The sequence below is a fragment of the Canis lupus genome, chromosome 23, assembly GCF_011100685.1.
Source record: "Canis lupus familiaris isolate Mischka breed German Shepherd chromosome 23, alternate assembly UU_Cfam_GSD_1.0, whole genome shotgun sequence".
In the NCBI taxonomy this organism is placed as follows: Eukaryota; Metazoa; Chordata; class Mammalia; order Carnivora; family Canidae; genus Canis; species Canis lupus.
Genome location: NC_049244.1, coordinates 30,981,399 through 31,008,539, shown reverse-complemented (window position 1 = coordinate 31,008,539; position 27,141 = coordinate 30,981,399). Strand labels below are relative to the sequence as shown.

Sequence of the window (27,141 nt, the reverse complement as noted above, 5' to 3'; positions counted from 1 at the left end):
TGGACTAGCGTCCAGAGAGGATAAAGAAAATTATTGCCACTTCATCCTAACAAGGTAAGATTGAAACCTTCAGAGCTTGAGGTCAGAAAGTGCTCAGGTCTAAAGGAAGACAAAAACAGAAAACCGTTTCCTGAAATGTCACTGCAAAATGTGGAACATCACACTAAATATTTGTAAGAAACTTTTAAAGTTGTTCCCTTTAATCTACTACCCCTTTAAATAAGGAAATGACTTAGCCTACAGGTCTTCAGTGTGAATTTCCCCTCCTACTTAGTTGCTAACCCAGCTTCTCACCCATGCTACAGCTATCTGCTCAAGCCCGTGACGGCTAAAACAGGTCCGGGATGGGATGATGCGCCCCTGGTACTTACGCACTATTTTCCATTGTATTTGGGACAAAGGAACTCACCCTTACAAGAGTTGCTTGCTGCATGCTCTGACGGGATCCCTGGAAAGTTCAGCTGGGGAAGGCTGTTCCCAGGTAAAATAAGTTGACGGCTTAAGTTTGACCCAGCTACTGTTAACATACATCCAGTGATCATTGAGATTTCTGGTCTCATTTGGCTCCAATGTCAGAAGGCTACGTTAATTATATATAGATATATCCCCGGAGTCCTTGATGTGTACATAGTTCCTCTCGTTTATTTTTAGATAATAAAAATGCTTCTTTAAAGCAGTTATTTTTTGATTAATGTATCCTTTATAATATTCATTACCTTTGTATTGATCTCAGGAAGCAGTTCATAACTTGCCTGCGTTCTGCAGGCCCCATTAATGCCTAGTTACATAGCTGGGTGATGGATTAAAACCATCACAAACCTGTAGTTTCAGACTAGTTATTAGGTTTTTTTTTTTTAGACTAGTTATTAGGTTTATATGACTCTCTACTTTGATTCTCCTGGCTGATTGCCACACTAACTTGTGTCTCCACTTTGTAAACACATAGGCATGCCTTATTTTGCTTTATTGTCCTTTGCAGATACTGCGTTTTTTTTTTTTATAAATTATAGGTTTGTGGCAACCTTGAATCAAGCAAACCTACTGGTGTCATTTTTCCCAACAGCATTTGCTCACTTCATACTTCTGTGTCACATTTTGGTAATTCTAGCAGTATTTCAAATGTTTTCATTGTTGTCATATTTGTTATGGTGATCTGTGGTCAGTGTCACGTATAATTGTTTTGAGGGGCCATGAACTGTGCACCTACAACAACATGAGCTTAATTGATAAATATGTGTGTTCTGGAAATAGTTGTTCCATTGAATGACCATTTCCTCATCTCTCTCCTCCTTGGATTTCCCTATTCCCTAAAACACAATACTGAAATTAGGGGACTTAGGAACCCTGTGTGTTCAAGTGAAAGAAGAGTCACTCGTCTCTCACTGTAAATCAAAAGCTAGGAACAATTAAGCTTAGTGAAGGTGTGTCAAAAAGCCAAGATAGGCCAAAAGTTAGGCCTCTTGCACCAGTTAGCCACGACGTGAGTGCAAAGTAAAAGTTCTTGAAGGAAAATGAAAGCGCTACTGCAGTGAACAGATGATAAGGAAGCAAGACAGTCTTATTGCCAATATGGAGAAAGTTTGAGTGTTCTGGGAATAAGATCAAACCAGCCACAACATTCCCTTAAGCCAAAGCCCAGTCCAGAGCAGGGCCCTGACTCTTCAATCTAGTGACATCTTGGAGAGGTAAAGAAGCTGCAGAGGAAAAGTTTGAAGCTAGTAGATGTGGGCCCATGGGGTTTAAGGGAAGAAGCCATCTCCATAACATAAAAGTGCAAAGAGAAGGACGCCTGGGTGGCTCAGTGGTTGAGCGTCTGTCTTTGGCTCAGGGCATGATCCTGGGTCCAGGGATCGAGTCCTGCATCGGGCTCCCTGCATGGAGCCTGCTTCTCCCTCTGCCCATGTCTCTACCTCTCTCATGAATAAACAAAATCTTTAAAAAAAAAAAAAAAAGTGCAAGGTGAAGCAAGTATTGATGTAGAAGCTACAAATTATCCAGAAGATTGAGCTAAGATAATGAAATTGGCTCCACTAAACACATTTTGAATGTAGGCAAAACAGCTTATGTTGGAAGAAGATGCCATCTAGGACTTTCTTAGCTAGAGAGAGGTCAATGCCTGGCTTCCAACCTCAAAGGACAGGGAGACTCTCATTAGGTGCCAGGGCAGCTGATGACTGTAGGCTGAAGCCAGTGCCCATTTACCATTACAAAATCCTAGGGCCCTGAAGAATTCTGTGCAATCTACTCTACCTATGGTTTAAAAATGGAACAATGAAGCCTAGATGACAGCACATCTGTTAACAACATGGCTTACTAAATATTTTAAGTATTAGTGTTGAGACCTACCACTCAGAGAAAGGAGATTCCTTTCAAAATGTTACTGTGCATCAACAATGTACCTGGTCACCGAAGAGCTCTGACGGAGATGGACAAAATATTTTAATGCCTACTAACAACATTCACTCTGCAGCCCATGGATCACGGAGTGATTCTGACTTCCAAGTCTTATTAAGAACTATATTGTGTAAGACTCTAGCTGCCATAGACAGCGATTCCCCTGATGGATTGGAGAGACGTAGGTTGAAAACCTTCTGGGCAGGATTCACCATCCTACCTGTCATTAAGAACATTTCATGATTCATGAGAAGAGGTCAAAATACCAACATTGACAAGGAGTTTGGAAGTTCAACCCTCATGGATGACTTGGAAGGGTTCAAGACTTCAGTGGGAGAAGTAACTGCTGATGGGGTGGAGCAGGAGAACTAGAAGTGGAGCAGTGGGACTGACTTGCCGCGATCTCATGATAAAACTTGAATGGATGGACTTGCTTCTTAAGGAGCAAAGAAAGTGGTTTCTTGAGATGGAAACTTCGGATGAAGATGCTGTGAAGATTACTGAAATGATACAGGGGGAACCTGGATGGTTCAGTTGGTTAAGTGTCTGCCTTCAACTGAGGTCAGACCTCCAGGTCCTGGGATTGAGCCCCGCGTCAGGCTTCCTGCTCGGTGGGGAGGAGTCTGGTTCTCTCCCTGCTCCTGTGCTCGCTCTTTTGCTAATAAAATCTTACAAAAAAAAAAAAAAAAAGGCAAAAAGAACTGAGAATGTCCTATAACCGAGCTGATAAGCAGAGACAGGGCTAAGAGGACTGACTCCCATTTTGAAAGTTCTACTGCAGGTAAAATGTTATCAGAGGGGCACCTGGGTGGCTCAGCTGGTGAAGTGTCTGACTCTTGTTTCCACTCAGGTCATGATCTCAGGGTCGGTCATAAGATCACGTCTCCAGTCGGGCTCCACACCAGAGGGGAGTCTGCTTGAGATTCTATCCCTCTGCCCCTCCTATCATTGCCACACACTGATGCACACTAGAAAAATAAATCATTATAAAACTATCAAACAACATTACAATGCTACAAAGAAATCTTTTGTGAAAGGAAGAGTCAACAGATACAGCAAACTTTGTGGTCTTAAGGAATTGCCCCAGCTACCCCAACCTTCAGCAACCACCATCCTGGTGAGCAGCCATCAACATGGAGGCAAGACCATCTCAGCAAAAAGATTATGACTCGCTGGAAGCTCTAATGATGGTTAGCAGTTTATAGCCAAATTTTATTTTTTATTTTTTTAAAGATTTATTTATTTATGATAGGCAGAGAGAGAGAGAGAGAGAGGTAGAGACACAGGAGGAGGGAGAAGCAGGATCCATGCAGGGAGCCCAACGCGGGACTCAATCCCGGGACTCCAGGACCGGGCTCTGGGCCAAAGGCAGGCACTAAACTGCTGAGCCACCCAGGGATCCCCTATAGCCAAATTTTAAACTAAGGTATGCAAATTGTTTTTTTTAAGGCACAATGCTATTGCATACTTAATGGACTGCAGTATAAACATAACTTTTGTATGTACTGGGAAACCAAAAAATTGATGACTCACTTTATTGCAGTATTTGCTTTATTGTGTGTGGTACTCTGGAACGGAACCTGCAACATCTCCAGGGAATGTCTGAGCAGACCCTGACCTCAATGCTTTCATCAGTCACCACAAGCAGCCTGGCTCTTCTTCCCCATTCCTATCCCATACTCCAAACTCAACATTCCTTCCTGCATGTTTCTACTCCAAACCAATGTCACATTCTAGTAGAAGCAGGTAAGTAAAATGCTTAGTGTGCCAAATAGCAGAAGAGTATTCCAACAAATGGTGCTGGATTCACTGGATATCCACATGTGAAAGCACCAAGGTAGACCCCAACCTCACACCATACTCAAAAATTAACTCAAAAGGGATTAAAGATCTAAATGAAAGAGCTAAAACTACAAAACTCTTAGAATAAGTTTTGTAACCCTGATTAGGTCACATTTCTTAGACACACCCAAAGCACAACTAACTAAAGAAATAAGGTACACTGGGTTTCAAAATTTAAAACTTTTGTGCTTCAAGACCATAAGAAAGTGAAGATGAGAGAAGATATTTGCAAATTATGAGGGACCAAGTACCCAGAATATATTAAAAAACTCTTACAATTCAACAATGAAGGGCAGCCCCGGTGGCGCAGCTGGATCGAGTCCTACTCTGCATGGAGCCTGCTTCTCCCTCTGCCTGTGTCTCTGCCTCTCTCTCTCTCTGTGTCTCTATGAATAAATAAATAAAATCTTAAAAAAAAAAAAAATGAAGACAAAAACTCAAAACATTAGCAAAGGATTTGAATAGACATTTCTCCAAAGATATACAAACGGACAATATGCACATAGATGTTTGGCATCATCAGTCATTACTAATGCAAATTTTGAAATGCCAATCAAAACCACAGGTACCGGTTCACACCAACTAGGACAACTAGAACTAAAGTCAGGTAACTATGTAATTAGGAGGATGTGGAGAAATCTGAATCCTCAGATATCACTAGTGGGAATGTTAACACGGTACAGCCACTTAGCAAAAGTCTGGCAATTACTCACTTATATGACCCAGCAATTTCACCCCTGAATACTGAAAAAGAATTGAACATAATGAGAACTTGTACACGAGAGTTCACAGAAGTGTTATTCATAACAAGGTAAAAAGAAACAACCCAAATGTTCAAGTGATGAACTGAATGTGGTGTATCCATACATAAAGGAACCAAGTGCAGATGCATGCTACAACACCGATGCACGCTACAATCTCAGAAACATACTAAGTTAAAGCAGCCAGTCAAAAGACATATTGAATAGCCCCATTTAGGGTAAATGTCCAGAAAGAGAAATCTAAAGATAAAAGCTATTGTTGCTCAAGGCAGGCGACTTGGGGAAATGGTACGGGACGGCTAATTGATAGGGAATTTTTTGGGGGTGGTGAGTTATGTTCCAGAATTCAGTGGTGATGGCTGCATAACTTTTGAGAATATACTAAAAACTAAGTGTATACTTTAGAAAGGCAACTTTTACCTCAGGAAAAAACTGTGGAGGAATTCAGAGAGAATAGTGAGTGACAGGGACTGTGTTTTGTAAGTGTTCTATTTTAAGTAGGGCTGTCAAGAAAAAAAATCTCAAATCGAGGAGCTGGAATGACCAAGTAGCAGTTAACATTAAACATTTAAACTCCATTACCAAAAGTGACTCGAAATATACTTTCTCTAGCTTAGAAACGTAGGGTCTACAATGCAGACTAAATCCTGAACTTTAAAGGATGGCTGATCCCCTTGCCATGGTTTATGACGAAATGTAATATACTAACAAAGAAAAAAAGTGTATTTCAATGCTTTAACTTTGGTAAATACTCAATCTAGCTCTGCAGCCCCCTTCACTCCAGGTATGTCTTAACAGAGGACTCTGGAAACGTTCCTCCAACAGAAGGTTCCCCTGCTGAGTACGGTCCTCCTACAGTGGTGGAGGCATGGCACCAGTTAGCCATTTTCAAAGAGGATGAAGATCAAGAATAAAAACTACGGTGGTGGGGTGTTAAAGAATAAAAACTGTTAAGACCGCAAAATCCATATATTTATTTTATTGAATTTGTTAATGTTACAGAGTTCTTACACTGCCAAACCATGCCTGAGAATTCAAAGAAAGAAATGGTACAATGGACAGCCTCACCCACCCATCATACAGTATATTAAAACTTGATTCATGTGCATTTTTATAATTTCACAATCTTTTAAAAAGTTGTAACAAGAGTTGGAATTTCAAATCTCCTGCAGGTCTTCAGGTTTCTAGTATAGTATGCCATTAAATAAATGTTCCACATACTCATCTCAGTTCATTCCTCAGTAACACAACCCCCAACAAAATTTTGCTGGAGAAAAAAAAAAGGTATACTTTTCAGGGGAAATATGTGGCTCAAGGTCCAAGAGATAAGATTTTTGGTTCCCAAATGAAGTCTTCAGTTTAACCAAGAATCCCTTGTTTCTTGCTTAATCATCCAACCTCTTCTTGGCTGGCTCAGCTACTCACCCCAGTACACCAGAAGGCAGACACCCTGCCCGCCACCTCAAACACCATCACGGCCCAGATGTGGTGGGCAGGTCCTGTCCGGAGACACGGTCACCTCCTGGGAGCCCATTCCTGCACTGACACTCTCATCCAGACTGAACTCTAAGGGATGCCCCCACACCAGGATAGCTCTACACCCTCACTTGCTTCACTCTTGCCGGTAGCAAGTCTGCAGCTCCTGCATTTGGCAAAGGGATCTATGATAGAGAAACCCAGACTCTGCATAAAGTGGTCACACACCACTTTGAAATCTCTCTATTGAACCAAAGATAACAAAACTAGTCAATTACCAGACTATCTTATTAGATGGAAAGACTTCTCAGTAATCCTGGGTAGCTTCCTGAAGTCCCTTTAGGGACTAAAAATTACTGGATAGTTTAAGCTGTAATTATTATAAACAGAAGTGCTACATCACCTGTCTTTCGCCCCTGACTCTTCAAATGAACATAAAGACATACCAGAAGGTTGGTAACAGAGCTAAACTGGCACAATCACTGCATCTATAGAATGTCCAATACCTGAAAAATTTGGGCACGAGTGTATCTGGAAATCTTATCAAAGATCATACAAGATCTGTGAAAACCTAAGTGGCTTTTAGGTTAAGGTTCTGCTCATGTTGCTCTGAATTGATAAGGACAGGTCAGTGAATCCCTTGGCCTGAGCAGAACCCATACTCCTTCCACTGCAGTTTCCTGTACAGTTTTGACCTGATTAGAGGAGGCTTAGCAGCACCTGAAGTAGAGCCCCCCACATCCACTGCCCTTGACATCAAAGGCTATTTGGTTCCACTCTAGGGATTGGCAAATTCACGAGACACTTCACAATTCTAATGCATATTTCAGGTTACTTATTTAACCAAGCAATATGCTCTGTCAAAGAATTTATTCCAAGTCAAAGGAAAAAAAGAAAAAAAAAAAGGCCTTAATGTGGACACAGAATAAAGCACTACCCAAATAAAAAAATCACTAAAAGAAGTAAGATTACTCCCTCCCCCACCCCCTTTCCCACTTGGTGGACCCAAGTTCAGTTGAATTTAATCTGTGGTTACCTCAGAATACAACTCAAAGTTTAAATTATAAAATCACAACCATACACAGATCATCTGAACACATGAGTTCTTTTGAGAGCGGCATGTTCCAGGAAGTCTAACACAGCCCACTACAGAGTATTCCTTAAGGGTGGGGCACAGGACAGGTTAATTAAGGTCACTTAAATCTTCATCTTTTACAGCAGATCAGAACCCAGATGGCTGACTTTCTGCAGGATTTCTGATAGGAATCCAGTAGAGCTGGTTTCAAGCTTCACACCGACACTTACTAGCTGTAACCTTCGTGTCCAGAAGTTGTGATCCACATGAAGTCCGCAACGAGTGCAGCAAACCTGAGGTAGTCAGCCCTTACGAAGGCTCAGTATCTGAACATAAAAAGATTTTGAAATGACCACTGGCTGCAGTTTGTTTTTGTATTTGCAGAGTAATAATGAAAGAACACTGCTGAATCTAGTTCACGCATTTATAGAATGAGAATCCCCCTAAATCCAATATATACAAAGAGCAGCTGTGACACTTCTACTTCCATAGTGCCAGAGGACCGGTCACTTATATGGAGTGGTTCTGCATCGGCTGTGGATCCAGCAGAGATCAGATGATGAAAGGCTGTTCCTGGTGGTTAGCTGCAGTCTAGTTACCTTAGAAGGGTTAGCAAAGACCATTCCTTAATTGTACTGTGTGTGGCTGCTTTTCTGATTTTCAAGCACAGCATACTGGTTGTCTAGCTGAAGTTTAAGGGCCTGGTTTTTTGAAACCTCATCCCTACCTCTAGTTTTGTGTCTTACTACTTCAAAGCTCTTCTCCATTTCTTTATCCCTACGGGAAAAGAAATGTAATCAGTAAATATTTCTTCTTCACTGGGTTGTTTCGTAAATATTTTTCCTTAAAAAAAAAAAAAAAAAAGAAAAGAAAAAGAAAAAGAAAAAGCCACCCCCTTGAAGTAGCCTGAGGAAGAAGGGAAACTGGTATAGGAGTCTCGCTTTCCCAAAGTCTGCCTTACACTACACTTGCTTTTACAAAGGACCTGTTAGTATGGCGACAGCTTTTATTCCTAATGGTGAAAATCCTCTTCAGATTTCTTTTGGTTAGTGAAAGAAAGTAGTTCTTATAAAAGTGAAGTGGCATAATGCAAACTTTCTGAAAGCAGAGGATCTTCTTTGCTTTACGGCACTCTGGCTTAGGAATGGTTTCACAGGAATGCTCAACTTTCAACAGAAGGGGAAACCTGCAATCATCATCAATTCATTTCCTGGGCTTCAACAAATATTGAAGCTTTATGGTCCTATTTTCTGTGGTAGCAAATCTATTTGAACACTATTTACTGCAAACCTATTTTGGGCCCAACTTGAAGACAACTACAAAATCAAAAGGCTATCTAATGACACGGTGATTCTAAGAGTTACTTTTATTTTTAAGCAAATAGTAAACAATACATCTCCTTATGCATAAGGGCAACAATTTTCTTATTCAAGTAAAGTTCTACTCATTAGTCAATGATTTTTCCCTCACTTCTACTTTATGGGAGTGGATCAGAAAGATGAGTGTGGGAAATCACTGCCCCTTATTTTGTCGGACAGAGCAGAGGAGCAAGTCCAAGTGGAGGCTTAAACTCACACCAGCTGGGCTCTCAAAGAGGCAAGAAGGCTGGGATTTACTTTAAAAGCCACCTCCCCAAAACCAGTATTTCCATCTGATGTCCTTTACATTTCTTCCCATTTTATTTACTTTATAAAATTCATGTCCCTAAAAAAGATGTGGAAGTGCCATATGTGGTCATTTAATTCCAGGTAGCATTCATTTTAAGTACCTGCTGAAATAAGATTATTTTAATATTAGATTTACAAATGCCAACATCTCTCATCTATTCACATCAACTGGGAATACACTGAAATACTGCTCTTACATTTCTAGTTTCCATGATATGAGGAACATAAGCCAGCAATAATGTACTTAACAAGAATTCTAACTAGATGAGACTTGTCATAGCTACAGAACACATAAACCAGGAATAAAGAAACTTTTGTAGACAATGTCTATTCTTTGGTGCTTTCTTCACTGCTCCCTCAAGGGTCTTCACCCCTTTCCCCACCCTGGTCTCAGCTGTCAGATGCAGCCTGGGCTTTACCAAGGAGACTCCCTACCACCCCAGATGAGTTTTCCCATCTCCTACAGCCCACACTGGCCAAGGGACAGGGCTCCCAGACAAAAGGAAAGAGTTAAGAGTACTTACTTCCGGCTTTCTACATGCTTGGCAGTGGACTGCAGGGATGGGAACTGTGTATCACTGTAGATTTCTGGTGGTCCTTGTGGTGTTTTCCTTGTTGTGGTTAACCTGGCTCCAGGAGGCCTATACACACCACTAGTCATTGCCGGTTCTGGGGTTTCTGTAACTAACATTTTGTAACAGTTAAGAGAAACTATTCAAATGCCTGCCAGTTTAGTCTGCTAGTCTCACATTCCAGTAACTTGACAATTAGAGGAAAAAACCCCAATACCTACATAAGAAATCTCTGGACAACAGAAGGAAAGTTATCTGAGGAAATGTCTCAAAGTGAAAATGCTCTAGCTTTCCAGGGCAGTCTTCTCTAACTTCTTTTCCATGTGCAACTTTAATTACTTATGTAAACGAGTTCTTTTTCGAAATCAACTTACTGGAACTAGGAGTAATCTGCTGGATCTGGAAGACAGACCCATTAGGGACCGTCTTTCAGAACGGCACTATCCCAGCCCTCAGTTTATATATTGGGGTAAATGTGGTAATCACTTCTTTACCTGGGTGGTGGGTTAAATAACATGCCTCGTGTGAAGAATTTACTAAAATGCTTGTGTATACATTTAATTCTAAATGACCAATAAAAAATAAACTATTATAAATCTTTACTATTTCCTTGTCTTCCACATTAATGGATCTTAAGCTTCTTCATCGTGTTTTATACACACAAGTTAACGCAGGGAAAAAAAACTAAGCAGCTGAGCAGCCCAGACAGCCCGGAGTCTTCCAGGATGGCTAACATTTTTCGGGACAGAGCCTTCCAGCTTTTTCCCTATGTATCATTTTTTTCTCCCCATTCTCAATACAGATTTTTTTTTATGTGTTTTCCATTTATCAAAAACTTCGTTTCAAATAAACGCCTACATCAACATTTATTAGCTGTAATATAATGCAGTCATTTGAATACTACTATAATGGCTTATTGTCTCATACAGCTTTTAATTAAGTGTGGGAAAGCTATAATATAACACACATTCATTAGTGACTGAGCACCTGCTACATGTCAGGTGCTGTTCTAAACTACACAGTAGGGGTACAAATGTTAAGAACATGCCTCATGAACTGGATATATTCAGGCCGCTAGCTGCACATAGCTATTTGAAATGAAGTAAACTTAAGAATTCACTTCCTTAGTTAGATTAGTCTTATTTTAAGCACCCAAAGCCACCTCTGGCTAGCAGCTACTACAGTGAACAGTGCCATCCCATCACCGCAATAAGTACTATTGGACAGTGTTATCCTCGAGGGAGGATATATTTATATATGTAAAGGTTGGGGCCATACCAAAAATGAAAGTAGGGGGTCTGGAAAGGGAGCACAGGACAGAAAGGGTGAAAACCGAACAAGGCCTGAAAGAAGTAAGGCAACAAACATACCTAGAGTTGGTAAACAAGCCAAATCTGGTCTGACTCCTGATTTTATAAATGTTTTACTGGAACAGAGCTAGACTCACTGGATGTATGTATGGTTTATGGTTGCTTTTGTGCTCTTACAGCAGGTCTGGCTAATTAAAAGCCATCTTCTGCACAGCCCTCAAAACCTGAATTACGTATTATCTGGCCCTTTGCAGAAAAAGCTTAGAGACTCTTAATATAAAGGAACTCGGGCTGAGAATATATGCACAAAGGGGCTGCAACAACCATGTGCCTGGCACCTTCAAGGAGAAGAGTAAGCGAGGAGCAGATTAAAAGGGACACCAAGTGAGAAAGAGAAAGAGATTACAAGGCAGTTATCCAAGGACTTCCAAGTCACTGAGAACTTCTGCTCCTGCCCGAGTAGAGGGGCCACCACTGGGTATTTGTGAACAGCAAATGTACAGAAGCAGGCAGACCAGTTAAGAGGTTACCTCAGTAATCCATGTAAAAAATTAATTTAGATTGGGAGCAAGAAAAAGGTCTCAGAGATGACTCCCAAGATTTGTGGCCTAAGTGACTGAAAGAATAGCAATGAGATTAGGGAAGCTGTGTGTGATGGATATAACTGACCCCTGACATGGGTTTGAACTACAGGGCTCCGCCTACATACGGATTTTTTTTAAAAAGATTTTTATTTATTCATGAGAGACAGAGAGAGACAGAGGCAGAGACACAGGCAGAGGGAGAAGCAGGCTCCCTGGGTCCTGCTTTTATTAAAGGCTGCTGTACATAATCATAAGGATTGTCAGAGACACAAGCAGAGGGAGAGGCAGGCTCCCTGCAGGGAGCCCGACGCGGGACTCAATCCCAGGACTCCAGGATCATAGCCCGGGTCAAAGGCAGGCACCGAACTGCTGAGCCACCCAGGGATCCCCCGGATTTTTTGATATAGTATTGTAAGCATATTTTTTTATGATTTTACTACTCTTTATCTAGCTTATTCTAAGAACACAGTATCATAAATATATAAAATATGTATAAATTGAATGTTATGGTAAGGCTTCTAGCCACAGTAGGCTCTCAGTAGTTAAATTTTGGGACGGGGGTTCAGGGCCCCCACCCTCATGTTGTTCAAGAGTCTACTGTACACAAAGAGTTCAGTTTGGGGTATGTGGGATATCAAGATGCCAGGTAGGCAGTTAAGATATAGGTTATGTGTCTGGTGACCATGAGAGATCTGAGCTGATGTGAATTTTGGGAGTCGCTGGCATTAGAGACTGCCAAGGGAGTGAGGGCATGAAGAGAGCAGCAGGGGCTGAGCGCTGGGGTAGGTTCGAAGAGGTAGGAGAGAAAAAATTCCAGCCAGGGAGACTGAGGACTGCCTACCAAAGTAGCAGGAGACTGTGGTGTCCTGGAAGCCAACAGTGTGTTGGTGTGATCAGCTATGGCAAATGCTGCTGATGGGGCAACTCGTGTTGAGGAGTGAGATTTGGGACACTGAGTTTAGCAATTCTGAGGGCATCAGGATCAGTGACAGATGCAGTAAAAAAAAAAAGTTAAATGGAAAAAAAATATACACATAGCCAAGGGCTGGAAATGATGCAAGAATGCTGACACACTAGTTATCTGTCATCTCTGGGCAGGATTTGGAGTGATTTGATATTCTTTATATTATTCTGCATAAAAAAATACATTATAAAGCAATGCTCCTTAAACTTTTCTCAACACTGCCCTTCTAGACATCAATTTTGTAAACACCATGCCCCCACACCAGGAAATGTTAATACCACAGATACGCTGTGCATACACTTTGTCTGGTGGGCAACAAACCACTAAAAGATTTCTTCACACCCCCCCCCCCACCAAAAACCACTTCTTATCAACACTTAGGAGTGATAAAATGTACCCTTCTGAGAATTCATGCTTTAAGACAGAGTAAAATGGGGAATGGGAGAAAAAACACGTAAATGGAAACACCAGTACTCCATAGCCTTAGCCAATCATCAAAAATTAAGTATTTAAGTTTGGCAAGTTAGTTTACATATAAATTTAAGCAACCCAAAAAAGCATGCATCTTAACTTCCAAATTCCTTTACTTAGATGTAGAAGTCTTTAAACAGACATATACAAACCTCTCCCAAGAACAGAAAGGAACCCCACTCATTCTACCCCAAGTAAACATATAGTTGAATGCCTTGCTAAGTGCATGAAACTATACATGGACATCTTTATGAAAACAAAATATTAAGATTACCAATTACTGCAGCAGGAGGTGCTTGTACTGGAGCTGTTTTATTCCAGGGACCTGAAGACTTTTCTACACCACCACCGCCACCTCCACCTTCTTCCCAGTTATCACCGGGATCTTCTCTTTTCTCATTATCATCTTCTTCCTTTTCACTATTGGAAAAGGAAACAAGTGAATTTAATTATAGAACTACCAGGAAGAGTCTAAAATCTTAGTTGTACCAATGCTGATCTGTGTGACCCTAAGAGAAGTCACCTAACCTCTTCAGAGCCCCAAACGCCCCACTTGTTTAAAAGAAACAGACACAAGGAGGGGATTTTATCTGTCATACACTGGGACTTCCACCTGACTTCATATGAAAGGAATTTCATTACTAAAAAAGGTTTAGAAAACCACTTGGTCTGACAGTCTCTGCTCTCCTTTTTGCAACCTCATATACTCATACTCAACATTTAGATATTTGACATGCCAGACTAATGACAATCCTTATGATTATGTACAGCAGCCCTTAGTAAAAGCAGGACCCAGGCTAAGTAAGACTAAATCACACAACTAAGGGAGGAAGAGAGGCCAGGCTTATCTGAAAAAAAAAAAAAAGGGGGGACTTGAGGGATTTAGAGTGTAATTGCTGGATTTTTCCAGGACCACAGTGGACAAACAGGCACTCATGGTAAGCATATTTTCAGTGATCAAATGGTTTTTAGAGGTTGTATAATTTCATTTGCTAATCCTTTAGCACATATTACAAAATACTCTCGAAATCAGAATTCCCATTCCAACAGAACAAGCAAGCATGTATTCAGTGTTCACATCAGTGCTACAGACCATTAGTGCCGGTCCCTACTGTTTGACAAAGGAATATGGAGAACTGGTCCTTATCACCAGATATGCCACCTATTTGGAAAAGAGGATAAAAAAAAAATCCTCAGTATTTGGCTTTAGCTAAGTGTAAATATGCAAGATACCCTCTTCAGTGGATACCTTACCCTTAGGCTGGCTGTGGTGTTTATGTCAATTTCTTATTTCTTTATTCTTGACTTAGCTGGAGTCAGGAATCAGGGAGCTACCTGTTAAATCTAACCCCCTTTCTGCCACTATTTCTCTCCTACAGAAAAAACTGGGCTGTTGCTTAAAGTGGTTCTCGGCCTTTCACTTTTAGACTTTTCTCCCTTTGGTGCCTGGTCAGTGATCAAGGCCTTAACAACGTATGGATGACTCCCGCCCTGCCCTGTGTGACCCTGGGGACATCATGGCCTCTCTTGAGTTCTGCAAAGGACATCTAAGGGTGCTTTCCTTCCATTCCTAGGAGAACAAGGAAAATGCTGGCTGTAAGATAAATGTCTTGAATAACTAACGGTCTCCTTTAAAGACACTTATAAAACAATTTCAAAGACAATGCCCACGAACAGGTGATTCCAGAAATCCGAGGCCCCTGGCAGCAATCAGGGAGGGAAAGGGGAATGAACTAGTCATCTTCAATCTGCATTTGTAGCATGACTTTAGACTATAGAGTTCAAAAGGAAGAAAGAATGAGAATGTGGCCAAGCCACCCTTCAGTTTTCCTTTAACACAGAACAGAATCCCATGAGCCATCTGTCAGGCCTATGCTGACATGGAACTAATACTCACGTCCATTACGTCAGTGGCTTACAAAGAAATCTATTCACCTAATGTTAAGTAGAAGGACATTTTGATTTTTAAAAAAAGGGTTTGAAAAAGTAGCTGGGTGCTAGAATGCACTGATTTTATCTTTTACATGCAGCAAGCAGTTATGAGCAAATTCTAAAGCCCGACTTCTGGTTCATATCATCTGGGCTCCACCACTGACTAGCCAGAGACTGAGTACCGCCCTCAAATCTTGTATGCCTCAGTTCCCTCCTATGTAAAAATGGGAATAACAGCCCCATTATGAAAATTAAATGAGGGCAGCCCGGGTGGCTCAGCGGTTTAGCGCCGCCTTCAGCCCAGGGCGTGATCCTGGAGACCCGGGATCGAGACCCACATCGGGCTCCCCACGTGGAGCCTGCTTCTCCCTCTGCCTGTGTCTCTGCCTCTCTCTCTCTCTGTGCCTCTCATGAATAAATAAATAAAATTAAAAAAAAAAAAAAAGAAAATTAAATGAGTTAATAGACACAAGCACAAAGAACAGTGCCTGGCACATAGTAAGTGCTGGTAAATGTTTTTACATGCTTTTTTTTGGTAAAGGGGGTGTGCAGTGGGAGAGAAAATCTTAATTAAGCAGACTCCATGCGGAGTGTGGCTTCTGACATGAGGCTCCATCTTACGACCCGAGCTGAAATCTTAAGAGTCAGACGCTTAACTGACTGTACCACCGGGTGCCCCACTATTAGACTTTTTATTACCCACCTGAGTTTTCAAACACATGCCACCTTTATACTAGGAAAAAATAAAACCGGACAAAACTCAAAATTCCCAAACCCCACAACATGAACATGTTCTTTTTAAATGGATTTTTAAAAATAGATACAAACACTATGACCCTGTTTTCTAAAGTTTATATGTGGCATGAATGACCAGGTAAGGATATAAAGGTCCTAATTTATCCCGGAGTCTAACAGTGGTATCCAAACATTAGAACTGTCCCCAAAGACTTTTTTTTAGTTACCCACTTCTGAGAACCATGCCAATGTAATTATACTTTCATGCAATTTGCTTGGTTCATGAGTAAAAACATGAGTCTTATTTATCTAGTTACATAAGACTAGTTAGTAATGTCCCAGTAACCCAATCCCAGCCACACAGGGAGGTAAGACCCCTACAAAGATTTTAAGAACCTTCATGGCACTTTTACACTCATATATACCTCCCTACCCAAGATATGCTGGCTTTCAGCTGGTCATTTACATTGTGAAACAGTTAACTCAGCAAAATGTGCTGAATCACTATTGTTCAAATATACACACTGGACTCTAAAATAATTTTCCTTCAAATTACTTTAATATTTGGTGATTAATACCCATCTAAACTCCAGACCTATCAGCTTGTAGTAAGCAATCAACTGAAAACCAAAATTTTAAGAGCAGAGTATCACTAAGCAGAAGGAATTATAGACCATTCTTGCCATTTAATGGTGTTATACCTTTCAAATGTCCTTAAATATATAGTTTCTCTAACTCACCATAAAATATTAAAGAAAAATCCCTATTTGGTCTGATAGAATACTGACAGTCCAATGTAAAAAGGAAGTTCATTTATTGTCTAGTGTTTATTGCCCCTTCACCCTCAGAAACAAGAACGAATAAATCACAAATCTAAAAACCCCTTTCAGGGCAGTCCTGGTGGTTCGGCAGTTTAGCGCCGCCTTCAGCTCGGGGTATGATCCTGGAGACGGGATCGAATCCCACGTCGGGCTCCCTGCATGGAGCCTGCTTCTCCCTCTGCCTGTGTCTCTCTGCCTGTGTGTGTGTCATGAATAAATAAATCTTTAAAAAAATAAATAAAAACCCCTTTCAATTATAAACTAAGAATCACTGAATTAAAGGGATTGTGTATCTGTAAAAAAGGCTCAAGACAACTTAAGATTCAAAAGTATTAACCATGGAAATTGTCTTGTCAAGATTCTTCATTCAGTAGAGGGAACAAAGGCCCAGAGATGCTAAAAAGCCTTGCAAAAAATGCCATAGGACTAGATCAAGGGCAAGGTAGAAATGATTTTAAACATCTGCTCACTTTTTTTCTTACACACTCCAGAAAATGTCAAATCTCTAAATGCCATTAAGACAAATGTTGCAAAGAATCATTTCCACAGAAGACAATTAGGAGGAAATTTGGTATTTGACCCAAATAGAACATATAGCTTCTTGTCAACTAAATTTCCCACTTCTAAACACTATACTGCTACTTGTAAATACATTATCGCATTTTAAAGAATATGGTCTTAAATATGCCAAAGTCTATAAGGCACTGCTGGGGGTATAGGAGAAGGACGCTAGAAAAGGGAGTATTTATTGAGTATCTAGGAGGCCAGGCCCTGTCCTACCACTTTACAAAGTTAAACCTCACCCAGGGAGGCAGGAGAACCCATTGTACACAGGAGGAAACTGACACTCAGACATTTAAGTCCCTTCCCCAGGGCTACAAAGTAGCACAGCCAATCCCTGGGTTTCCAGAGCTCATACTCTCATGTTGCCTCTTATTTCATTTTATCCTCTTTTATCCCCTCTAACATATGACACAGAAATTTTCTCTATTTTGAGAAATTCACTTCCAGCAAGGTTGATCAGGATTACACATCCTGCAGCAGTTTATTAATAAAGATGGAACATCCTTACCTCTTTATCTCACAGGACATTACACGAGGGTTTATACATCCTAACCCTCCTTCCCCAACACTAGGATTTTAACAGCTGAAACAAAATCCAGACTTAACTGAGCCTCTGCTAGAATGCTAGGCATCTCCACTGGTTGACCCTAATATCCAATCACTGTTATAACAGTAAAATGGAGATAGACGTGGCCTGATGAACCATGCTGGGGCTCAAATGGCAATGCGCTCTGACAAGGACTTTCTCAACCCTTACACACGGGAGACTAAGCGTGTGTCTCCTGTGTTCCAAAGCATCCTGCCTGTCACTGAAATAATCTACTGGGTTTACAGTAAAGCAGGAGTTATTTCCACAACCCTGAGGTCTGGCACACTGCAGCCACACTAATATTTCCTACAATAAATCCAGGTTGCATGCAGGAACAATTTAACCAGCTCCACCTAATGGGTTCAAAGGTCTAAATTCCTTAAGAGTGTTCCTCAAAACTCCCCAAAACAAACAAAAAAACCACTGGGCTCCAAGAATTCATTTTTTTTTAAAGATAAGCCCAACATGGGGCTTGAACTCAACTGAGACTGAATCTCATGCTTCACATACTGAGCCAGCCAGGCACCCCTCCAAGAACTCAGTTCAATACTGAAACATGACAAATGTTCAACATTTAGTAACATCAAATATTAAATGCAATCTTTCTCCCCTGTGCCCCCCACAGAAAACCCATGTTAAAGATGAGAGGGCTATAGGTTCTATTTAGATTGTTCAACAATTTAAACTCCAGTGTTAAGGCACCTTCTTTTATCACCTTCCCAATGGCACCCCTCTAAAGAATTTGTCTATATGTAACGATGACCTTGAATACGTCTATCAATTTAGACACAAAATTTGACACAAGACCTTATAGTCCTACTCTTGGCACCTTAAATCTTGAGCTAGTTGGTAAATGTGAGATAGAACATTAATAACTTATGTTTCCTACTGAAAAATGTCCTCTTTCAAATGCACACTGATCTTTAATAAGGGGCCAGCATGCTAACCTACCGTAAGGTCTAGAGTCAAGAACTTTAAGGCTATATGCAGTATCTATAGCTGACTAGAGATTAAAGCAAGTGTGACAAAAAATGACCAAGAGATCTAAGCATAGATTATATGGGTACTTATTTCATAACTCATGCAACTTTTGAGGTTTCTAATTTTTCAAAGCAGAAAACTGGATGAAAAATTTTAAGAGTTTAAGGCTGAAAATTTCCAGATATTTTAAGTCAACGTCCAAAGTTTCATATTTCCTTGTCTCACACTGAGATAGCAAGTCTGCCTCTCTCATGAAGAAAAAGGTAACAGATGAAAGGCATAATCAGCCACCATAGCTTCTAGAAGATACCTCACCTTCTCTGTCTCCTCCTTAGGGATTCTGCCTAAAAGGTTATCAACTGTGGAAGACAATAATTCAAGGTCTACAGTGATGTTTAACACCCTGAGAGGGATTTTTGTTTTGGTTATACTAATGCCAACTGGAACATGTCATTTTCTCGTATCGGGTCCATAGTGAATTGACTCACCAGAGTCTAACATTAGTCATGATAGTAGTAGGTAGCGCAACTCCACTTGTCCTCAATCTTGGTATTATAAATCTGGTGCCTCATGGGAAGTAATAGAGAAATTCCAAAGACTAAGTTATTCTAATTTACCTACTGAACAGGGAAGATAAGATTAATATTACCTACTGGGTATTTCACAAATACTGTTCAAAAATCCTCACAATAATGCTAGCAGTTGTCTCAATACTGTAGATCAGAATCAACATTCAAAAGTAATGACCTGCTGAAGGTCACAAATAAGCAGCAGGCTAAAACCCAAATTTGTCTTTCTCCAAAGTCCATGTTTTGTGAACATCATCAACTCCACCCCATTTATGTGAGTAGCCTACTCCCACTCTATGAACGAGAGTTCTTTCCTCGAGGACTCCAATTCTACGGAGTTTCACCGTCAAGAAACTAAGTTTCTTGAACTTAATACAAAGTTTACAAGGATATTCATTATAGAAAGTGAAAATTTCAGTTCTTATTATTAAATCTCAGATGACTTCTCATACTCAAATCTTTCCTGAAGGCTGTTAAAATTCCTCTTTATTGAATGATCTGTGAGGGCAGCAAGACAGACTTCAGACTCCACAGTGATTGAGGATCCGCAAAAGTAGCTTCCTGAAGGTGTGTGTTTCAATGTTAGCAGGATAGAGGAGGACCTGTGGTGGACCACTTATGAGTAATGACTACATGCTAAGAATAAGGAAAACACACAACATAAAATCTGGTCAAGCAGAACTTAAACATTCCCACTAGCTGAGATTTTACCTATGCCCCTGGCAAAGATCAAAGGTAGGATTTAAAGGTTTCATCATCTTTGGAGCACCCACAAAGGAAGACAAAAATAACCTTGAATATGGATATGGGATATATAATCAATCAATGACAGGAAAACAGGCAGTTTAAATATCCTCCATAATACAATATAATCAATTTCTAGCATTTGGTGAACTTGAAACCTTCCCCCTCAGAAAGTGCTACTCTTGCTCAGTAAGTTCAACACAACCAAACACTACTCTCCCTGTCACTCAGATCTTCAGAACCTGCAGTTAAGAACCTGTGGTCAGAAAAGGCAGACCAAGAGCCTCATTCTGTACAGCCAAACAGGAACCACAAAAGGCAGTGCCACCACCCCCAACAGAGTTAAGAACTTCATGTCCCCACCTCTCGGTTTTCACAGGTCAATCTCTAGGAGAACACAGGGATATTTTCTAAACTATACCTCTTCAAAAACCTGTTACGTACAAACTCAAGTTGTTGGGAATAAAAGTGCAATCTAATCATTTCTACCTAACACGTCTACAAAAGAACCCTCAGGACTGGAGAAGGCCCATTTCCTAAAAAGTCTCCCCTCAATCAGGTTTCACTTTGGATAAGCTCAATGTCAAAGAGCCTAGGGCCTGGAGCTGTGGCAGACAAACGTCAAAACTATTAGCGCTGGTTTTTGAATTTGAATAACCCACTTAAAGGCCATAAATATTACCTCTTGAAGAAGTCAAAAGACAGAATTCTGTTAAGGAAAATTACTTCCTCCAGTGTGCCACGTGGTCACTGGTGTATCCAAGTTGCAAACTTTGAACCGGAGGCAGTTCGCTAGATCATTTCTCTCTTTAAATTGGGTATAAAAAGAGTTCAACCTTGAAACGGTAGAACCATATATTCCATTCCCATTTTTTCTACTTTATGAGCCCAGGAAAATATGACATTATCTTCACGGATCTAAAACCAACTACCACAGGTTGGACTCAGTAACTTAAAATCCCCTAGGCCAATCAACCCAATTTTTAATTTGTTTTCTCAAACTTTAAAAATAACACGCTTAGACTACCTGATGCCACCCCTAGAAAAACTTTAGGGAAAATTAATCTACAGTGTTAACATACTGGTTATTCTTGGGCATGAAGGCAGCGATTAAAAAGGGCTTAGGTTTGTTCCGTAGCCGTAATTTTCAGTTTCTTGACCTCACTGTGAAAATTACACAGACCGGGTCTCCTTGTGTGAACATAAAACCTGTGCATCTGTTTAAGTACGCTTCAATTACAAAAACATGTATTAACTTAAATCCATTTCATTTTAGCTGTCTCAAATAAGCAGGCAAGCTCTCGCAGGATTTTGGAGCTGGCAACTAAAATTTGGTCAGCAGATAGAAGGGCTGCTGCCATCAGAGGGGCAAGCCCTGATAGGCAGATCTAAAGCATGAGGAGGGCACTGTGATGCCGCTTTAGGGCTGCAAAAAACCACAGAACCCCTACCCTTATCTAAACACATTTGCAACCAGACCGTACCTTATTTGCATCGCCTGAACTCGGAGGCCGCTGTAATCAACCTCTTTTTGCTCAAATTCTTTCCACTCATCTTCATCCTGTAAAACACACACACCCGTTGGTCGATTAAAGCTTTGTTAAAATACAACCAAGGCCACGCATCGCAAGGCTGGGCAAAGGGGATCAAGGGCCTAAAATTAATTAAAACTCGTTTTCTGGCCTAAAGCCCTCGTCTGCTCGCTCCCCAGGCCGAGGAGCCCGAGGACGAACGTGCCCGGCAGTCAGACCCTCACTTCCAGCGGGTCCCTTCCGGAAAGCTGTTTTTTTTTTTTTTTAAAGCAACCGGGGAAGTCGAATAAACGCCAAAAGTCGCTATGGCTAACCCCGCGCCGAACGTCTACCCCAACGCTGTCCGGGGACCTATTCCGTCCGCGGGCAGAGGCCAGGCCGCGCCGAGCAGGGCCGCCGCCAGCGCCATGGGGAGAAAATTCTGCCCAGACGGCTGCGCTCAGGTCGCAAGAGCCAGGACTCGGGGCGGACGTCACTCCGGGTACGTGGGATCGAGGCCCGCTCGCCCCGACGGTGCCGGGGTCCCGCGGGGAGGGCGCGCCGCGGGCCGGCGTGGGAAGCCCCCGTCACATGGCCGCCTCCGCGCCCGCCCGCCCGCCGGCCCCTCCCGGACGCGTCCCCGGGCGGGCGGGCGGCCGGCGGGGGCGGGCACATGGGCGCCGGCGCGCGGCCCGGGCCCGAATCCCGGCCTCCTCGGCCCCTCACCTTAGTCGCGGCCTTGGCGGCGGCCCCGGGGCCCGTGGCCCCCGCCCCCGCGGTGCCGCCGTCGCCCGGCCGGGCCCCCGCGCCCGCCCCGCCGCCCGCCGCGCCCGCCGCTCCGCTGCTCCCGCCGGCGCCGCCCGCCGCGCCCGCCGCGCTCGCCGCCCGGCTGCTCCGCTCCTTCTTCTTCTTCTTGTCCCTCTTGGCGAAGAAGTTGTCCAGGCTCCGCTCCTCCGTCTCGGCCATGGCCGCAGCCGCCGCCTCCTCCTCGGCCCGGATGGGTGGGGCCGGCGGCGGGCGCGGCTCGCGGGGCTCCGAGCTCGGGGTCGCGGCCGGCTCTGCGCTCACGCTCCCGGGCGCGGCGACGCCTCAGCCCCGCGGGGTCGCCGAGGCGAGCGCGGCGGCGCGGGCGGCCCCCCCCGCGTGCCGGCGGGCGGTGGTACGGTCCGCCCGGGCGCTCCCGAGCCGCCGCCGCCGCCGCCGCTCGAGGCCGCCGCCGCCGCGACCGCCGTGCAGGATCCCGCCCGCCCCGCGGCCGGAGGGGAAGAGGGAGGCGCGGGCCGGACGCTCCGGCGAGACTGCTCGGCTAGCGGCGGCGCGTGCAGGAGGAAGACACGCGCGCGCAGGCCCGGGGAGGAAGGGAGAGGGGGTGGGGAGGGGAGGGAGGGGGAGGAGGGAGGGCGGGCCACCAGCGGCGAGAGGCAGCGCCCGCGCCTGCGCGCTCAGCTCCGCCGCCGCTGTGGGAGCGCGGAGGGGCGGGGGGCGGGCGGCGGGCGGGGCGGGGGCGGGGGCGGGGCTCGCCGGGGAGCCAATCAGGCGTCAGGACGAAGCGCTTAGGCGACAATCCCGGCCCCGGGGGGCGGGGCCTCGGGCGGGGAGAGGAGGGTGTATGCTAACTAAGCGAGGCGCCCGGGGGCTCCTGCCTCCCGATTGGCTAAGGGTTTATCCTGGAGGGCGGGCGTTTAGAGGGCTAATTGGTGACTTGGCTAAAGAGGTCCGGCGAGAGGGGCGGGTGGGTCCCGTCAGAGCGCATGCGTGGGGTGCACGCGTGTGTGCTCGCTCCGAGCCAACTGTGGCCTTGCGGCTTGAACTTTAGCAAAAAACGGAAAGGCTGTGCGTTAGTAAGGCCAGCGCTGCTAAAGATGGTACCTCCTCCTCCTCCTCCTCCTCCTCCTCCTCCTCCTCCGCTCCGCTCTGTACTTCCACCCCCTCTGGTCTAGCAACTTTTAATTTTCATTTTATGGGGTGGTTACTAGGAAAAGAGGAGCAGTGGGCTTGGAGTTTGGGTCTTGTTTATGAAAAGATCTTTAATAAGCCAGTAGGTAGGTAGGAGGGGATTGATTTTTGTCTGAATTCCACCCTCTGCTAGATAGGTCTACCAAGGTCAAGCTCAAGAAATCTGATCCTCAAACATCTGATCCGTAAAATAGGGGTATTAGGGGAAAGAAGACCTGTTAGCTGCCCAGCACAGTGCTTAACATGCATTGGATGGGAGATGCATGCCTTTTGTTTTTTGGTTTGTTTGTTTAAAGATTTTTAAATGATTTATTCATGAGAGGCAGAGACACAGGCAGAGGGAGAAGCAGGCTCCATGCCGGGAGCCCAACGTGGGAGACTCGATCCTGGGTCTCCAGGATCACACCCCAGGCTGCAGGCGGCGCTAAACCGCTGAGCCACCCGGGCTGCCCTGCATGCCTTTTAGTGCTCCCTGCCCTGACTTGAGTCTAGATGATGGCTGCCATTTATCCTTAGCTTTTCTATCTGCTAAGGAGAATGGTGTGCCATAAGGATGGGAATAAAATACCCATGTTAATCCTGGTTAAATTAGCACTAAAATACTTTTTTGGGCCTTGGGAATAATAGGAATCCTTTCCTTTGAAGTGGGTGGCCTAACTAAAGTATTAGACTTTCCACTTCCTCCTTCTAAGGACAGGGGAGAGAACAGCCACTGAGGAAATGAGTCAGATGATGTTAGTAGCTTCATGGGGTAGACACAGGACAGCCAGTAAAAGGAGCTACTCCTTTGTCTTTTCCTTTATGGTTTCCCCATTTAAGATGGTCTCCTCTCCCTCCCCCACCTCCACTACTATTAAAGAACTAAGTCCGGAATATGTCAACAAAGTAAAACAAGGATCTAGCCTTGAGCAACAATAAGCTTAGGTATAATTCCCCAGACATAAGCTGCCCCTAACCACCCAGGATGGGCCCTAGGCTACTTCCTTCTGTGACACCACTTATCTTCCTGTGATGCAGGCCAAGTTAAGTCCTGCCCCCACCCCACTTTCCTTAACATCTCTGATCAAATTTCTTTTTCTTCATTTCCCTTCTGCCCTCCATTCCTTCCTCCATTCCTAACTTTCGTTCTTTCTTTCCTCATCTATGAAGCACCTATTTAGCTACATTTAAGGTTATGTGCCTTATTCTAGTTTGAGTAATTTGTCATTCCTGCCCTTAAAATCAAGAAGGTCCAGATATGAATCACTGAAATTCAGTACCCCTGCCTTCTTAGGTCCCCATCAATATATCAGTGTCTTGAAGGAATTAATGACTTGGGAAAATGTAGAGAAGGATCAGCAATTGAGGGTTGACATCGCAGAATTCCCCAATACATTTTTCAGTGTGATTCATGACATGCTCTTAGAACTTGGTCATATGTACTGGTCAGGCCAGTAGAGACACCAATATCTTTGTGGTTGTGTTATTGTCTGTTGTTATTCTTTCCTTCCAGAAGCTGATCCCTTCGTCTTTGAATCCTCTGCCCTGAAACTGATGGCATATATCCCCACCAGTTGCTCTTCAGTCTCCCCTGCCACCAGCCTCTAGATCGGCTATACTGGACCCTGAATCCTGCCGTCACCCCCTCATCATCACCTGCCCTCACCTCGAAGCATCCTCCCACTCTGTCTTGATGAATATTTCTTGCCCTCTGCCTTCCAACATTTAGGCCTTCCCCATCTTTAAAGCAAAACAGACCTTAACTTGTCCTTGCTAGATGGAAAGTTGAACAGTGGTGAGGACTCGGACCATTCCCAGGTATTTCAGCACATCTTCTAAGAATCTGAGGCTGTCTGAACATGGAAATGTCCCTCTGAGTCCTCTGAAGTGGTACAGTCCAAAAGACATCATTTATCTCCCTCAACAGGGCCCACTGAGCCAACTTTCTGAAAGCCCAAGAACTGGCAAAGGGCAGCCGGACCCGGCCCATTGTTCCTGGGTTCTTTTTTGCTGAGCCATTTGTTCCAAGTTCCATTCTGCTACCTAGGCTGGAAATTCCAGACATGCTCAGCTCAAAGGAATGCAGCTCATGCCGGCCAAAGAGCTTGCCAGGAAATAGGGAGCAACTTTTCATTTGTGGCTTCTTTGCATTTGCGGCTTCCTCTCTCACATCTGAGAAGCAGACTGTGCTACTGCCTGAGCTGTTCCACCAACCTTTTCCAGTTGGAGAGCAGATGCCTTCAAGTAACTTCCTCTGGGGACCCTCTGCTGACTTCTGTAGACAGCCTGGTTCTTGACCTTTAAAGGTCCAGAGACCTTTGGTTTCTTATGGTATTTGATGCCTTCCTGGTATTTCCATGATTTGCCTGTTGTTTAACCTCCTTCATTCACTCACTCATTCATTTACGTAAAACATCTTAAAAGATGAGCACCTACCATGTGCCAGGCCTTACAATAGGAGTCAAGAATAAGTAAGTCAGAGATGGGCTCTCCCCTCCCACAGCTTACTGCATTGTAAGCTGCTACTGCTACCAGAAACCGACAAGTATATGTACCTACTACTACAGCTAGTGAACTGGCAGGTAGGAATGGTGTGGGGCAGCAGCCAGCATCGCACAGGTGTTTGATGTTTGTAGAATGTAAAATGTCTCCACTAGTCCCCAAGTTTTCCCTTAAAAAAAAAAAAAAAAAAAAAGATTTTACTTATTTATTTGAGAGACAGAGATGGGGGTGGGGTGGGGAGGGAGAAGCAAACTCCTTGCTGAGCAGGGAACCTGATGCTTAACTGACTGAGCCATCCCAGTGCCCCAGTCCCCAAGTTTTTCACATTAACAGGAGGATAAGCAAGATGTGGACTATGTAAAAGTGGTTCCTTAAAATTCTTCTCTGTTGGCTTTAGGACACACTCTCATGCAGAACAAAGAATTTGACTTTCTTCCTCAACCTCTAGTCCCACTTAGCTCATTCTTGACATTAAGGCCCTAATCAGAGGCTGAATGGATGGCAAGAACAGGGTCCCAGACACCAGTGGCTAACCAGAGAAGCCTGTTTCCAGAGATACGTAAAAGGCTGCCACATATGATCCTTCATACACACACATATGCCCGTCCCCACAGCTTGCAAACAAGGGGTTGGACTCACCCCTAATAAATCTGGTCTGCTGTTAGTTGAATCACATAAAATTGCTGCTCTTTGACTGTTTTTGATCTGCCCAAATAGCAATTTCACATGATTCAACCTAATATATCCGAGAATACAGAAAGTTTATGCATAAAGAGCTTGGACCAACCCACCTACCCCATCAGATCACCTCCCCTGATGGAATGGAATAACAATGGAATGATCAGCAACCTTATCAACTGTATTGTATGCAGGAAACAGGAATGAGGGAGGAGGCTGGAGAATAGAAAGGAAAAATAAGTAGGGTAAAGCCAAGAGGCCAGTGGTTGACACTTATTCCCCACCACTGTCCAGGAAAGAGCAACAGGAAACTGGAACTCATACAGATGTGCCCTGCTGTGAGATGGAGATGACTCACTAAGCCCCACCCTGACTTAAATGAAATCTGCCTGCAGCTAACTCTTGTTGGGATAAACTCACCCACCAGCCAGCTGATGGCCGATTTGGCTCTCTGATTGCTGATA

General features: G+C 43.6%; 1 protein-coding gene across 13 annotated transcripts; it reads right to left on the bottom strand.

Annotated features, from left to right (window-relative positions):
• Positions 1 to 5,958: 5,958 nt before the first annotated feature.
• CDV3 (CDV3 homolog) lies at positions 5,959 to 25,383 on the bottom strand. Of its 13 annotated transcripts, none has more exons than XM_038570903.1 (6): positions 22,289 to 22,589; positions 21,536 to 21,612; positions 13,391 to 13,536; positions 9,740 to 9,899; positions 8,276 to 8,325; positions 5,959 to 7,874 (listed from the first exon to the last, which is right to left on the bottom strand). In XM_038570903.1, exons 1-6 carry the CDS (start codon positions 22,526 to 22,528, stop codon positions 7,858 to 7,860), a joined length of 690 nt encoding a protein of 229 aa, XP_038426831.1. In that variant the 5' UTR covers positions 22,529 to 22,589; the 3' UTR covers positions 5,959 to 7,857. The 13 variants fall into 13 exon arrangements, with proteins under 13 accessions (XP_038426831.1, XP_038426835.1, XP_038426837.1 ...); XM_038570904.1 differs by having other exon boundaries at positions 7,560 to 8,147; XM_038570907.1 differs by lacking the exon at positions 8,276 to 8,325.
• Positions 25,384 to 27,141: the final 1,758 nt, after the last annotated feature.

Excerpts from the sequence above, each read along its gene's own strand:
- CDV3 (XM_038570901.1), bottom strand. The coding sequence starts at position 22,528 with ATGGCCGAGACGGAGGAGCGGAGCCTGGACAACTTCTTCGCCAAGAGG. Across the intron at positions 21,613-22,288 it reads CCGCCAAGGCCGCGACTAAG|GATGAAGATGAGTGGAAAGA; the intron begins GTGAGGGGCCGA and ends TGTGTTTTACAG. Across the intron at positions 13,537-21,535 it reads GTTCAGGCGATGCAAATAAG|TGAAAAGGAAGAAGATGATA; the intron begins GTACGGTCTGGT and ends CTTTTCCAATAG.